The 15980-nt window shown below is 42.6% G+C and overlaps 1 protein-coding gene across 1 annotated transcript in view; it reads left to right on the top strand.

Moving 5' to 3' along the window:
* VWC2 (von Willebrand factor C domain containing 2) overlaps positions 1 to 15583 on the top strand; it is a 124711-nt gene extending 109128 nt beyond the window's left edge. The window contains exon 4 of the mRNA XM_027046103.2: positions 15070 to 15583. Coding sequence (XP_026901904.1) covers positions 15070 to 15221 — 152 coding nt within the window. The 3' untranslated portion in view covers positions 15222 to 15583. The remainder of the gene's footprint in view (positions 1 to 15069) is intronic.
* Positions 15584 to 15980: the final 397 nt, after the last annotated feature.

Genomic DNA, 15980 nt, shown 5'->3' with positions numbered 1-15980 from the left:
ACTCTGAATTCAGTAGAAGGTTTACTAAAAAGAGGAGGCAGAGCAGAGAGCAGGTGCTCTAGAACGTGCATCCGTCGGGGCACCTGGGTGGCTCAGCTGGTTAAGTGTCTTGACTTTGGCTCCGGTCAGGATCTCGTGGTTTGTGACTTTGAGCCCTGAATCAGGACAGCACCATGGAACCTGCTTGGGATTCTCTGTCTCTCTCTGACCCCTCTCCCCGTAAAAATAAACATTGAAGAAAGAAAGAAAGAAAGAAAGAAAGAAAGAAAGAAAGAAAGAAAATAAGGAAAGAAAAAAGGAGAGAGAGAAAGAAAAGAAAGAAAGAAAGAAAGAAAGAAAGAAAGAAAGAAAAAGAAAGAAAAAGAAAAGAAAGTCCAACCATAGAAAATACCCAGATGAGGTAGACAGAGGAAAGAGAGTGGGGACAAAAGTAATGTAAAGGGTTCATAGAAAGACAGAAGGTCTGACGCACGACTGTTTTCATCGCAGAAGGAATAAAGGGACAGAATGGAATGGGAAAAAAAAAAAAGCAACCCTGAAAAAAAGCTGGTCAAGGAAGTCCAACAGAAGTCACAAGTCCAGAAACTTTACTCACCTGGAGTAGAATAAACCCAGAGAAATCCAGCAGCAACACAAAGAGTAAAAACCCACCAAAAACCAAAGAGGAGCCCAGAAGTCTTGGGAGCGAACTGAAGGAGGGACATTTTATCTTTGAGGGAACAAAGCCCTATCCAGCACCCACGGCTCAGCGAGGGTTCTAGAGGGCAGGAAAGTGTAGCAGGGGCTTGAAGTACGAAAAGAATTCACACCTAGAACTCCACAAGCCACAGAAGTATCCTCCAGAAATGAAGGCTCCACAAAAATACTTCCAGTCCTCCTGAAAACACAACAGAAGAGAAATCGTGGGGTGTGGCCAGCGGGCCCCACACTACAGAGGCCACTCGAAGGAGCATTTCAGGCAGAAAAATATCCAAGCTAAGAGAGGAGATCAAAGGGAAGACAAGTGCAGGATTAATCCCCAAGAAGACAACAGAGGAAGAAAAAGCAATCAAAACAGATGGGACAAATGAAAGTAAGTCCCAAGGCCATAGGTTTCAGCCCAAATGTATTCAGCATTGTGTCAAATAAAAATTCAGTATGATTAAAAGATAAAGATTTTCACAGAGGTGTTTTTTTTTTCCTTTTAACTCTATCTTCTGCTTTCAAAAGATGTTTTAACTATAAGACAAAAAAAAAAATGTTGGGGCACCTGAGGGGCTCAGTCAGTTAAGTGTCCAACTCATGATTTTGGCTCAGGTCATGATCTCACAGTTGTGAGTTCAAGCCCTTGGGCTCTTCACTGACAGTGTAGAGCTTGCTTAGGACTCTCTCTCTGTCTACCCCTCCTCTGTCCATGCTCTTTTTCTCTCTCTCTCTCTCTCTCAAAATAAATAAACTTAAAAAAATTTTTTTTGAATGTTGAATGTAGACGGACCCTGTAAGCTAACCAGTGGAAGCAGTTGGTGCTACGTTGATGTCTGATAATGTATCATTTTTTAAAAAGTTTATTTATTTTTGAGAAAGGGAGATAGCGTGCATGCATGAGCGAGGGAGGGGCAAAGAGATAGGGAGAGAGAGAGAATCCCAAGCAGGCACCACACTGTCAGCTTGGAGCCCGATGCAGGGCTCAATCCCACAAACTGTGAGATGATGACCGAGCCGAAATCAGGAGTGGGATGCTTAACCGACTGAGCCACGCAGGTGCCCCTGACTTAGATTTTAAGGCAAGATCCGTCACGAGAGACCAGCGCTAAAAGGATCACTATAATAAGAACACGTCACGAATCTAAATGTATATGTACCTAATTGCATACCCTTAAAGTTGTGAAGCAAAATTTGGAAGAGCTGAAAGGAAAGACAGCAATTTCATAATTATAACTGGAAATCTGACTCGCAGTCACATATCAGACAAAGGACCCACCCGTGGGATGTGAAGATCTCTTACAAATGAAGAAGAAAATCTTGACAACCCAGCGGACACTAATGACAAAAGATTTGGATGGTACACTTCGAAAGGGAAGATCGAAGTCATCCGTGATCAGGGAAATGCAAATTAAAACTACAATCCAGTATTATGACACATCCACCAGACCTGATCAAATAGAATAAAAACTAACAGTAAAAGATGTTGCCAAGAATCCGGATGAACGGGACTTACCACGTGCCGATTCTGGGAGTCTGAATGGCACAAGTGCTTTGGGAAAATGTATATGTATGTGTTTCTGCTACGGCTGAAAGGTCACATACATGAGCACCCCACTCCTGAGGTGGGAGCACTACCAACATCGTGTCTAAGAATGTTGATAGCAGGGGCGCCTGGGTGGCTCAGTCGGTTAAGTGTCCGACTTCAGCTCAGGCCATGATCACATGGTTTGTGGGGTCGAGCCCCGTGTTGGGCTCTGTGCTGACAGCACAGATCCTGCTTGAGATTCTCTCTCTCTCTCTCTCTCTCTCTCAAAATAAATAAACTTAAAATAAAGTAAAATAGTTTAAAAAGAAAAAAGAATGTTTACACCAGCTTATAGTCCCATGACAGCTACCACTATGCTACTCTAGCCTCTACTATTGACACAAATTTGGAAGGCAAACACCTATCAATAATAGAAAGGATAAATGAACTGTAGAATATTCACAAAATGGAACATGGTACAACGGACGGGGTGGCTCAGACAGTTGAGCCTCTGACCCTTGATTTCTGCTCAGTTTATGATCTCACCATCACCGGATGGAGCCCCGAGTCGGGCTCCATGCTGAGCACAGAGCCTGCTTTAGATCCTCTCTCTCCCCTTCTCTGTCTGCCTGCCCCCTCCCGCTCGTGCTCTCTCTGTCAAAAATAAAAAATAAAAAAACCAGAATGAACTAAATACAGCCGCATGCAGCAGCCTGGGTGAATCACGTGAGCATTGCATTGGGGACAGCATGCTCTGGACGGGTGTGCACGCGATGATTCTGAGCCTACGACGTGCAGACACGGACACCCTTACAACTTCTGCTGAGCCTCGAGGCCCTGGGCACCAGGGGCTTCTCAGGTCCCAGCAGTGTCCTGTCCTGATCCTTGGTTGGCGTGGCAGGTTCAGGGGTGTGTTGACTTGTGTTCGCTACAACTAAGTGTTTGTGCATTTTTCTGGACAATGAAAAGTATGTAAAAAGGTCAACAAGACAGTACCTTCCGGAGCTTACCAGCTGAGGGTCCAGCAAGCTTCTCACACAACAGTGGGTCTGTATTGATGTTCAACAAGTAATGGTTACCTGCTGTCGTCTGTGTGTGTGTTGGGGACACGTTTTTCTTCACAGGCACGTAGAGTATTCTATTCACTGAAATCGGCGTTTTATTAGGGCCACCTGGGTGGCTCAGTCGGTAAAGCGTCAGACTTCAGCTCATGATTTCACAGTTTATGGGGTTCGAGCCCTGCGTTGGGCTCTGTGCTGACAGCTCAGAGCCTGGAGCCTGCTTTGGAGCCTGGAGCCTGCTTTGGGTTCTGTGACTCCCTCTCTCGCTGCCCCTTCCCTGCTCACATTCTGTTTCTCAAAAATGGATAATAAAACATTAAAAAAAATTAATCAGCGTTTTACTGCTTGTTGGATCGCTGGTGCACGGGCTCTGTCCCTCCCTCTCCTGCTTGTGCACCCGCCATGTATGATTTCGCTGAGGCCTTTCCTCTGCCGGTCCTCCTCCAGCATGCACCGTAGACTGTCCCCCTCACACGCTCACCGGCGACAGGACATTCCCAATCTCTTGCTTTTTTTTTTTTTAATATTTTTTTAATGTTTATTTATTTTTGACAGACAGAGAGAGGTAGAGCATGAGTGGGGGAGGGGCAGAGAGAGAGGGAGTCACAGAATCTGAAGCAGGGTCCAGGCTCCGAGCTGTCAGCACAGAGCCCGATGCGGGGCTCAAACCCACAAACTGTGAGATCATGACCTGAACCGAAGTGGGATGCTCAACCGACTGAGCCACCCAGGCGCCCCCCAATCTCTTGCTTTTAACACAGCCTTAAACACACGTCCAGTACCGAGGTCAACCCTTTTCTTCTCCTGGTTTTAATGGATTCTTACCAGTTGCTAACACGATTTATAATTCTGTAACTAAGTTCAGTAAAAATGTGTTAGAGACATTTGGGGCGGTGTGGGCTGGGAGATGGGCCTGCGGGGGGCATCCTTACGGGTGCATTGTCCTGTGCTGCCCCCCAGTGTCCACCTGGGGGCTCTGCATGCACCATGCGAAGGGGTCAGCCATCCTTTCCACACGTATTTTATTGCCTCCTGTTCCAGACACCGATCTGCGGAATAGAAACGGCCATCGTGGTATTAATAACTGTGCATAAAGGCCTTCATGGTCAAGTGAGTTTAGAACAGGCACACACGAGCCCTTCCTCCGAGCTTATCAACCTATTAGCAGAGTGAAGCCTCCGGAAAGATCTTCAGGAGAGGTACCCCATCTGAGTTGTTTAATGAAACCTGACCCCAATTTATTCAACAGTGGGGACTTTTTTTAAACAGCAAACCTTTCGCCATTTCTCAGAACTTTGGAAGATACTTCTCTCGTTCCTTCGAGCCTGCTGTATTATTTCCCCCAAAGCATTTTCTGAGAACTTTTGCTTCACTTAAAAATGAAGGAATGGGGCACCTGGGTGGCTCAGTTGGTTGAGTGTCTGACTCATGATTTCAGCTCAGGTCATGATCCCAGGGTCGTGGGATCGAGCCCCATGTCCAGCTCTGTGCTGAGCATGGAGCCTGCTTGGGATTCTCTCTCTCCCTCTGCTGCTCCCTTGAAGTCCCCTCCCCCGATTGTGTGCTCGCTCGCTCGCTCTCTCAAAAAAAAAAAAAAAAATCGAAGAACTATTTTGTTTCTTGAATTTCAATGCAGACTGGGTGGTACATGATAAATTGGATCCACTTGGAAGAACAGGAGAAAGATGACCCAGCAGTTATCCCCTAAGGTCCGGGAATCAGAATAAGGGTGGGTTCCCAGGAAGCCGAAAGGAATCATAAACCGTGTGGAACATTGTGTGTCCTCACAGCATGCGCCCGGAGCCACCCCGAGGGCAGGATATTAATTTTCCAGAACTGTTTCTTTTGAAGAAGAAGGTTTTCTACAGAGACCGAGTCTGTTTAGTTTTCATGCATAATTTAGTGCCATTTAAGATTTTTCCTTGGTTTAATTGCTCTTTTTTCCCCCACTTTCTGGTTAAAAAATGATTTTGTACTAGACCCTTCCCAGAAGAGCATGCATGTGCACGTGATCATGTATGCACACACAAACACGTGAACATATACTTGGTTATTTCATTTGACTTGGCGGGGAGATGAAAATGCATGTTAGTAAAACGGTATTTCCTGGCTTTTTGAGACCAACGCCCTACGAATCTAACATACACCAGGTATATGAGAGGGAAATTGAAATGCGTTAGATGTTGCTTCCTCTGTGCAAATAACAGCGGGAGATTTCATCTTCAGAAGTCAGATTTGTGGGGTAGGGAACACGATTTACAACAGGGTAGGGAAGACGTAGCTGTTTCAAGATGGGAAACTGATGTGGAGTTTGGTATACTTGGGAATTAATCTTATTTTAATGCATGGCTCCAAAGGAGAGAATGCCAATAGTCTAGTGTCTGAAATAAAATGAGCTGCCTTGAGCCAGTGCTGGCCCCGCTGGGCTCCTACACCGCATGGATTTCTGCTCCGTTGCCCTGTCATTCTCGTGTGCTGGGCTGTTCCTCAATGTTTGGTCTTTGATGGAAGAGAAGGAGCTATGCCTCCAGGCACCTGTGGAGACCTTTCTTCATTAATTCCATGTCTAATTGCTGCTTTCCATTGCTTGCTGTCACAATCTGAAGCATATTGGCAACTTACCCATCAGCAGAGCTGTATTAGTTTTATTTTAGTCATGTCCATTCATTATTTAATTCTAAAACTGTAACCTGATTGTGTATTTCCTGAGCTCCAGCCCTGTGCTGCCTGCAGTCCTTGACCCTGGGATGAAATGGCAGCGTAGTTGTGGCTCCTGTCCCCAGGGGCTCCCAGCCCATCGCTGGGCACTGAGGCTGTCACTGGGGAAGGCGGTTCTGTGGGAGACCCAGGAGCAGCCAGGAGGGATCCTTCATATGACAAATGTCCCAGCAGGTTCAAGCTTGATTTAGAATTTGTGAGCTTCAGCCTAAAGTATCATGAGTTTGGTACACCCTAAATGAACACCCGTCATGGGCTAATTGTGCTGGTAACCAGGGTAAAACGGGGAACTCAACACAGACTGCACTTGAAGAGATGGAGTGTGGAGGCCCTGAAGGGAATGAGATGCTCCTTCCCGTGGACGGCCCTCCATGAGCAGGCACCATGCCCGTTGGCTCTGAGCTATTCTGATTCTGTGCATCAGCCACAGAGAAGGGGGTGCACCTGTTCATGGGGTCCAGATGGTATAAACAACAGCTTTCACAATTGCAAATCCTTTGCCCTGACATCAAATTAACACAGAGAGGTTGAGTTTATCAATGTCTATCAGCTGTTAACTTAAATGGCTGTCCCAGAGGTAAGAAAAGCATTATGTACTGTGTTCATTATGAAATTAGCCATCTTTAGCCAGCGGCCTCTAATAACAACCAGGCCAGGTGAACATAATGTAATGTATCAGTAATTAACATGAGCCATGTAACTTGACTCATACTTGGTCTAAATCTTGTTTTCCATGTTTGTGAAATTTTTCAGTGTGCTTCATGTTTCTGTTAAAGTAGCATATAAATATGAAAGTTAAATTTATAATTAGATTAATTGATAAAGATTAAAAACTGTTTCCCTCTATTCCCCTAGTTACTAAGGAGGTAAACTATATGGAGGTTTATTTGCCCATGAATGATGATAGTGGCCAGAATCTATTTTTAGTCATCAGGATTCTCTGCAGTAATTTGTATTTTAGTGTACCAACTTATCATGAGCATTTTTCCCCCTCAAGATCCTTAATAGTTCTTGAGTTACAAGTCTGTAAAATTAAATGTCTCATGAAAATAAAAATACAACCCATCCACACCTGCGAGACACCAGCTGAAGCAGTTCTGGAAGGAAAACTTATCAAACTAAATGCTGACTTTAAAAAAGAGGAAAATTCTCAAGTCAATTAAGTCACTTCAAGAAGCTAGAAAAAGAAGGACAAAATAAACCGAAAGTAGTAGAAAGAAAAAATAATGAAGATGAGAACAAAAATCCATAAAATTGAAAACAGAAAATCACTAGAGAAAAATCAGTGAAACAAAAACTGATTCCTTGAAAAGATTCACAAAACTGATAAATGCCTCCAGCAAAACAAAAGATTTTAGGGGTGGAGAAGAGACAAATTACTAATAAAACAAAGAAAACAAGAGATTCCACTCTACACCCAACAGACATTAAAAGGAATACTGTCAGTAGCTCTACGTACATGAATTTCACAAATTAAAAGGTATGAACCAATTCCTTGAAAAATAAAAACTACCCCAAATCATCTGAATAGGAAATCGATAACTTATATGAAAACTATTCAGGAAATTGAATTCATCATTTTTAAAACTCCCCTCAAAGCCACTTATGTGGTTTCATTGGCGAATAATACCAAATATTTAAAAAATTGATACCACCTCAACACAATGTCTTCCAACAATAGAGGAGGGAACACTTTCGAACCCATTCAATGAAGTCCGTGTTATATCCCGCATAAATATAAACAAAATTTCTTACTACAACATTAAACAAAATACTCTAATATATATAAAGAATTTTACATTGTGACCAAGTGAGATTTATTCCAGGTATGTAAAACTGGTTCAGTCTTCAAAAATCAATCATTGCTGTTTCCAGGTGCCTTTCTATCCTAAAAACGTAAAAAGTTCAACAAACCGAAAAGTCAGTAACTCTTCTTAGACCCGCCAGAGATCTGAGGTCACAGCCTGTAACTGACAAATTGCTGGAGGTTCAGTGTGGATGAGTCTGACAGTCAAAAATGCCAGCAGGACCCGGTCCTGGGAGAGGGTTCCCATAATTTTATGCGCTCTGATGTCTTATGGAAGGTAGAGGGACCAAGTATCCATTTTGAAATCTTTCAGGTCATTCTATTCTTTTTAACAAGGTCTGCCGTCCAGGGAAAATATTTGACCAGAGCCAGCTTAACCCTCTGGAGTTTTATCAGGACATAACTGACCCGGAGTAAGGGAAATACCCAACTCCTCACTTCAGCCTTCCACATGGGAGAAGGGAAGCACCCAAGTGCAGCCCATTCTAGCCATCCTGGACAACCGAAGTGGGGGTGGGGACTAAGAAGCACTTGTAAAGTTCACAGTCCAGAGGCAAAGGCTCATGGAAAGACCGAGACCTTGTCATAGGATACAGAATGCTTCCCCTCCCTCCACCCCTTACCTTACCATCATCTTACTAAAGTTCTATTTACAGCACTTCCTTTTACCCAATATACTATGTATTTAACTGTCAAAAAAAAAAAAAATTACAAGGCATACTCAAAGGTCAAAAACACAGAGATGAGCAACCCTCAGAATCCAAGTCAGGCATGGCATGTTAGAATTATCAAACCAGGATTTTAAAATAACTGTGATTAGTATGCTAAGGGTTCTAATGGAAATAGCAGACAATGCGCAAGAATGGATGGGTAATGTAAGTTGAGTGATGGAAGCTCTAAAAATCAAAAAAAAAATGCCAGAATGCTAGAGATCAAAAACAGTAACATAAATGAAGAATTCCTTTGATGGGCTCATAAGCAGAATATCCAAGATCCATAGACCATCTACATAAGGTGTAATACATGCATGACATCAGAAGGGGAAGATGCCTAAAAAAAAAACAGAAGCAAAATTTGAGACAATGACTAAGAATTTCCCCCAAATTAATGTTACACACCAAGCACAGATCCAGGAAGCCTAGAGAATACCATGCAGAATAAATACCAGAAAACCCCCTACACCTAGGCATACCATATTCAAACTTCAGAATATCAAAGATAAGCAAAGAATCTTGAAAGAATTCAGAGGTAAAAGCACCTTTCCTACAGAGGAGCAAATACAGGGACTGCATTCGGCTACTCATAGGAAACCATCCAAGCAAGTAGAGAAAAATAGTTGGTGTTGAGAGAATTCTGCGCCTTGCAAAATTATCCTTGACAAGTGAAAGAGAAATAAAGACTTTCTCCGGCAAACAAAAATTAATGGGCCTTTCTGCCAAGAGACCTCCCTGGCAAGAAATGTTAAAAGAAGCTCTTTAGAGAGAAGGGAAATGCAGAAACTTGGATCTACATAAAGGAAGAGCACCAGAGAATGAATAAGTAAAGGCAAAACAAAAACTTCTATTTTTCATATTCTTAAATGATCTACCAGATAATAGTCCATTCCAAATGATTCAGGAGGCAATGTGTTCGGTTATGTATGCTGATGTATGTAGTTGGATAGCTATCTTTATTTATGTTTATGGAGAAGTGAAATGAATAATAGTGACGCAGTGGCTGGGAGGGAAGAATTAAGGATTATTTGTTATTGTCATTATTCACACCACTCAGGAGACACAATAACGTTATTTAAAAGCAGACTTGGATCATTTGTAAATGTATAGTGCAAACTCTAGGATTAACAGTTAAAAAAAAAAGTTTAAAAAAATACAAAAGAAGTATAAAATGTGTTTAAAAAAGAGAGAAAATGTAATCATAATAAATGCTCAGTTAAATCCAGAAAAGGCAAGAAGAGAAGGAAACAAGAGTAAGAACAAAGAATAAGGGGAACAGAAAACAACAAATCTGGTAGATAGAAATCTAATTATATCAATAAACACTTTAATTTTATTTTCCAGAGAGAGAGAGAGCATGCACAAGCAGAGGAGAGGAACAGAGAGAGAGAGAGAGAGAGAGAGAGAGAGACAGAGAATGTCAAGCAGGCTGCACACACAGTACAGAGCCAGATACAGGGCTCAATCCCATGACTGTGAGATTATGATCTGAACCAAAATCAAGAATAAGATGCTCAACCAACTGAGCCACCCAGGCACCCCTCAGTAACCACTTTAAATATTAATGGCCTAAAAGATAGAAGTAGAGTGAGTCAGAACTTTAAGACCCAGCTATCTATTGTTCATGAGAAACCCAATTTAAATATAAAACACATATATATTAAAAGGAAGTGGATGGAGAAAAATATATTATTTTAACACTAATTAAAAGAAAGCAGGAGTAGCTATATTAATTTCAAAGTAGACTTCAGAGCAAAGAAAGATATCACAGATAAAGAAGGTCTGGGGTGCCTGGGTGGCTCAGTCGGTTGGTTGTCCAACTTCGGCTCAAGTCATGATCTTGCAGTTCATGGGTTCGAGCACTGCATCAGGCTCTATGGTGACATCTCAGAACCTGGAGCCTGCTTCGGATTCTGTGTCTCCCTCTCTCTCTGCCCCTCCCCCGCTCATGCTCTGTCTCTGTCTCTCTCTCAAAAATAAATAACCATGAATTTTTTTCTTAAAAAAAAGAAGGTAATTAACATAAAGATAACCAGGTCAGTTCTCCAAGAAGACATAATAATCCTCCATGTGATACTCACCAGCAACAGAGTGTCAGAATACATGAGGGAAAATAACCAATAGAAATGTAAGAAGAAACACATGAATTCACTATTACGTTGGAGACTTCAACATCTGCTATCGGAAGTGGACAGATCCAGCAGACAGAAAATCAGTAAGGACATAGTTGAACTCAATACCTTCAATCAACTGGTTACAATTGACATCTATTGAGTATTTTATCCAACAGTGGCACAATACACATTCTTCTCAAGTTCACATGGATTATTTGCCAAGATAAACCACAGTCTAGTCCACAAAACACACATTTAAAAGAATAGAAATCCTATGGTGTCTGCCCTCAGACCACAGTGGAATTAAACCAGGAATCAGCAACAGAAAGATGCCTGGAAAATCCAGATACTTGGCAATGGACAACAGACTTCTAAATAACACCTGGATCAAAAAAGAAGTCCCAAGAGAAATTTGAAAACTGAATTTTGAACTTCATTAAAATGAAAACACAACTTAATCAGAATTTGTGGGGTGCAGCAAAAGCAGTGCTTAGAGGAGTACTTATGGCATTGAATGCATATATTAGAAAATAAGAAAGTACTAAAATCAGTCTAAACTTCATCTAAGGAAACTAGAAAGAGATGAGCTAATTAAATCCAAATAAGCAGAAGGAAAAAAATTTATAAAATTTGAGGAGAAATCAGTTAAATTGAAAATGGGAAATTAATAGAGAAAGTCAAAGAAACCAGGATTTGGTTCTTTGAAAAAAGTCAATACAGTTGAGAAGCCTCTAGCCAGGCTAACTAAAGAGAAAAGAGAGAGGACACAAATTAGTAATATTGTGAAATAGGAGACATCACTCCAGACCCCACAGATATTAAAAAGATAATAAAGGGATACAATGAATAATTCTGTGCCTACAAATTTGACAATCTACATGAATTGACAGTGTGGTATGATGACTAGATCAATAAACAGAATTGGGAACCCAGAAATAAACCTGCACACATATAGTGACCCGATCTTTGACAAAGGCGTCAACACAGGACAATGAAGATTATCTTTTTAATAAATGGCGGTAGAACTATTAGGTATCCGCATGCAAAAATATATAACCATACAGTATTTGTCTTTTTCTGAATGACTTATTTCACTTAGAATTAATACTTTTTAGGTCCATCCAGGTGGCTGCGAATAGCAAGATCTCATTCTTTTTGATGGCTGAGTAGTATTCCATTGTATATATATTCCACATCTTTTTTTATCCATTCACTTATCAATGGACTTTCAGAGAGCTTCCATATCTTGGTGATTATAAATAATGGTGCAACAACATAGGGGTTCACATATCTTTTTTTTAAATGTTCATTTAGTTTTTGAGAGAGAGAGACAGAGACAGAGACAGAGCGTGAGTTGGGAGGGAAAGAGAGAGAGGCAGACACAGAATCTGAACTGGGCTCCAGGCTCTGAGCTGTCAGCACAGAGCCCGATGTGGGGCTCAAAGTCATGGACCACAAGATCATGACCTGAGCCGAAGTTGGATGCTTAACCAACTGAGCCACCCAGGTGCCCCTGCACATATCTTTTCAAATTAGTGTTTTTGTTTTTTTGGGTGAATACCCAGTAGCAGAATACCCAGTAGAGTAGTTCTATTTTTAATTTTCTGAGGAATCTCTATACTGTTTTCCACAGTGGTTGCACCAATTTGCATTCCCACCAATAGTGCACAAGGGTTCCCATTTCTCTACATCTTTGCCAACATTTGTTATTTCTTGTCTTTTTGATTTTGGCCATTCTGAGAGGTGTGAGGTGATATCTCATTGTGGTTTTGATATGCACTGATGATGGTTGATGTTGAGGATCTTTGTATGTGTCTGTTGTCTTCATTAGAAGTGTCTATTCAGGTCTTCTGCCCATCTGTAATTGAGGCTTTTAAAGCTCAAAACAATTATATTGTTTATTCCAAGATCACATAACTATCAAGCAGTGGTATCAGACTTTGAATCCAGATTTTTCTGGAGTAGAGACCTGTAAATACCTATACCTGTGAGTACAGGTTTTCTGGGCAATTATGGTGTGTCTTCTATGTGCAAAGCACACTGACACAGTTTAGGGCAAATTAGGAGATTGTGTCCTTAAATTAAACTCTGCAAAGGAGACAAATGGAAAGAAAGCATGCCAAAGAGAGTGAGAATATAAGATTCATGGGTGTTTCACTTGCCGAGTAGGGCAGGTATTGACAAAGTGAGTCCTTCCCAGAGCATGGCCATGGCACTGGCCGGCTCTGACCTCACAGAGCTGAGGAAGCCATCCCTCCCTGAGGAGCTTGGAAGGCAGCCCCGAGTGGGTTTAGTGGGAATGTGCAGAGACAAAGGACCTCATGTTGGCCTACTGGGTGGGCAAGGGTATGTATGTGTTTAAAATATTGCAGTTTGGGGCACCTGGGTGGCTCAGTTTGTTAAGTGTCCAACTCTTGATCTCAGATCAGGTCATGAGCTCACAGTTTGTGAGATCATCATCGGGTTCTGTGCTGACAGTGCAGAGCCTGCTTGGGATTCTCTCTCTCCCCCTCTCTCTGCCCTTCCCCACTCATGTTCTATCTCTCTTTCTCTCAAAATAAATAAGTAAACTTTAAAAATAAAGAAACAGAGGGGCGCCTGGGTGGCTCAGTCGGTTGGGTGTCCGGCTTCGGCTCAGGTCATGATCTCGTGGTTCATGAGTTCGGGCCCCACATCGAGCTCTCTGCTGATAGCTCAGAGCCTGGAGCCTGCTTCAGATTCTGTGTCTCCCTCTCTCTCTGCCCTTCCCCTGTTCATCCTCTCTCTCTCTCTCAAAAATAAATAGACACTAAAAAAATTTTTAAAAATAAAAATAAAGTAAAATATGGCAGTTCACCAGAGCTGACAGAGGGGGGGGACTTGACCACCCCTGGCAAGACTGAAGCCCCAGCAGGCTGGAGACACAGGACCAGCGCTCAGCAGAGAGAGGGTTGGAGCTGCAACACGGCTTCCTCCCCAGATGGATGACTGCTAACATTTCAAGGTCTCCAAGGGAGAAAAAATGAAGTCAAGAGATGAATCCTAGGACTGGGTGGGGAGCCTGAGGGCAAGAAGAGAGCAGAGTCCCTGGAGGGAGAAGGGGTTGTGTGCACTGGGACACGGGTTCCAATGTGTGACAGTTAGGAGCTAGTACACTTTGCAGCTTGGCTAATGTGAAAAACAGTAGCCATAAAAACATGAGTTTTTCTGCCTAGAATTATTCTGTTGTGTGTGTTTTTTTTTACAACTTTCTTTTTCTTTTTTTTAAGTTTATTTATTTTAAGAGAGAGAGAAGGGAGAGAGTCCCAAGCAGGCTCTACACCATCAACAGGGAGCCTGACGTGGGGCTTGAACTCACGAACCATGAGGTCATGACCTGAGCTGAAATCAACAGCCACTTAACTGAGCCACCCAGGAACCCCTAGAATTATTCTGTTTTCATCGTGGAGCTTGTTTGGATTAGTTTATTTTTACAAATGGTGTCGGTGAATGAATGTCTTTTGTCTCTTTTATGACTTCACACATCACAGTTCAGCCTACTTTGGTAGCGGGCATATTATCAAAGACCGTGGAAGCAAAGGAAGGGAGAATGAGAATGTGACTCGCTGCTGAAGTTCAGTGCTGGGAGCCCTTGTTGAGGCCACAGTTAACTCCTGACATTTCCACTCTGGAGGGAGGTTTGGAGGCAGCTGTTCAGATCCGGATCAGCTGCGTGAACCATAACATAAAAACGGTTCGTGTCAACTCACGTTGGCAACCATTCCTTCATATCCCTGACCTTCCATAGAGCATGATGCAGGTGGCAGAGAAGCTTATGGCTGACGCTGAGATTTGTAGGGATCTTTGGCCCGCGTGGAAGCCTGGGGAAGACGCACAGGCTGGTAAACGCTAAGACGGTGGTTTTCAAAAGCGTGGGCCCCAGACCACCATTCGTGGCAGCAGCACCTGAGAACTTGTCATCAAAGCAGATCCTCTGGCCCCATCCCACACTTTGTGAGTCAGACGCTCTGGGGGTGGGACCAGCAGCCAGTGTTTCAGGAGCCCCTCAGGTCATTGGTTCGTATGGTGACATCTAGAAACTTGCCACTTGCTTATTTAAGCTCTCTCTTGTAAAGGTGCCTTGGAGAATCAGACTCAGCCTGGCTCTTTGAAAGTTGCATTTCACTAACTTTTTCCTATGATTACTTAGAATTAAATCACATGGTTGCCGGTGTGACTTACATATAAGGCCCCAAAACGGAACCGTTCGTGAAAATCACAGTATTGCCACTCGTAAAAACATGTAAATAATGCCAGTTTCATTTCACACACAAAAAAGGTGGGGGTACTTCATATTATTTAAAGCATGGGTTTCCCACTGTCATCCGTGGGACAGTGAATACAACATATCCTGTGAAGCTGACTGCCTAATTAAATACATTATAGATTAACACTCGCTGCGAGTATAACACGTTTTTCTGCGTTCCAGGTCCAAACTGCTTTGCAGAAACTGCTGTCATCCCAGCTGGAAGAGAAGTGAAGACGGACGAGTGTACCATATGTCACTGTACTTACGAGGAAGGGACATGGAGAATTGAAAGACAGGCCATGTGCACGAGGCACGAATGCCGGCAGGTGTAGACACGGGGCCGTAAAAAAACAGACGTTTTTCTAGAATATTTTACTGACGTGAACACTCTAGATGACTCTGGGGAATGTCATCCAAAAGGAGAAGACTTTTGATGAGGAGTGTGCAAAGTTGTGCGTACCTTTTGCGCTTCTCGGTAACCGTTTCCTGCAGAAGAAGGAAATGGGTCTATTTCAAAATGTCCACAAGAACTTTGGGCACAAAACCCCCTCTCTAAATAAATGTGCTATTTTCACAGTAAGTACACCGAAGTACACTATTATATATTAAATGTATTTCTATAATCCCTCTATTAGAGAGCTTATATAAATGTTTTCTATAGATACAGATTAAAAATGCTGTGTTGTCAACCGCCTTCACTGCGTACCTGCATATCTGCTTCCTTTCTGATTCCATCACACGAGGTTATTTGTGGTGGCTGATTCTGCCTCACCTCTCGGAACACTGCACCCGTCGATGGCCCATACAATGATGAAATCCGGAAATCCTGCCCCCATTCTGTTTCATCACAGAGATCGGTCTAGTGTCCTTAGGAGATCCAGTCTACTTCACATAAATATATTTCCTTCTTCTGATGACTTATAGGTTTTACCACCTCCATTTTCAGTCACTGATGAATCATTATACCAAGACAACAGGCATGCACTTTTCCTATGTTTTCGATGCTTCCGCGTTGGGGACCGTACTTGGACACACACATATGGTTCATCCTCTGTTCATTACTTTCTCTTCTGAGCGTGCCCTTTAGTCAT

This window comes from Acinonyx jubatus, chromosome A2 (assembly GCF_027475565.1).
Source record: "Acinonyx jubatus isolate Ajub_Pintada_27869175 chromosome A2, VMU_Ajub_asm_v1.0, whole genome shotgun sequence".
In the NCBI taxonomy this organism is placed as follows: Eukaryota; Metazoa; Chordata; class Mammalia; order Carnivora; family Felidae; genus Acinonyx; species Acinonyx jubatus.
The sequence above is the reverse complement of the archived record's forward strand: the minus strand, read 5'-3'. Positions and strand labels throughout refer to the sequence as shown.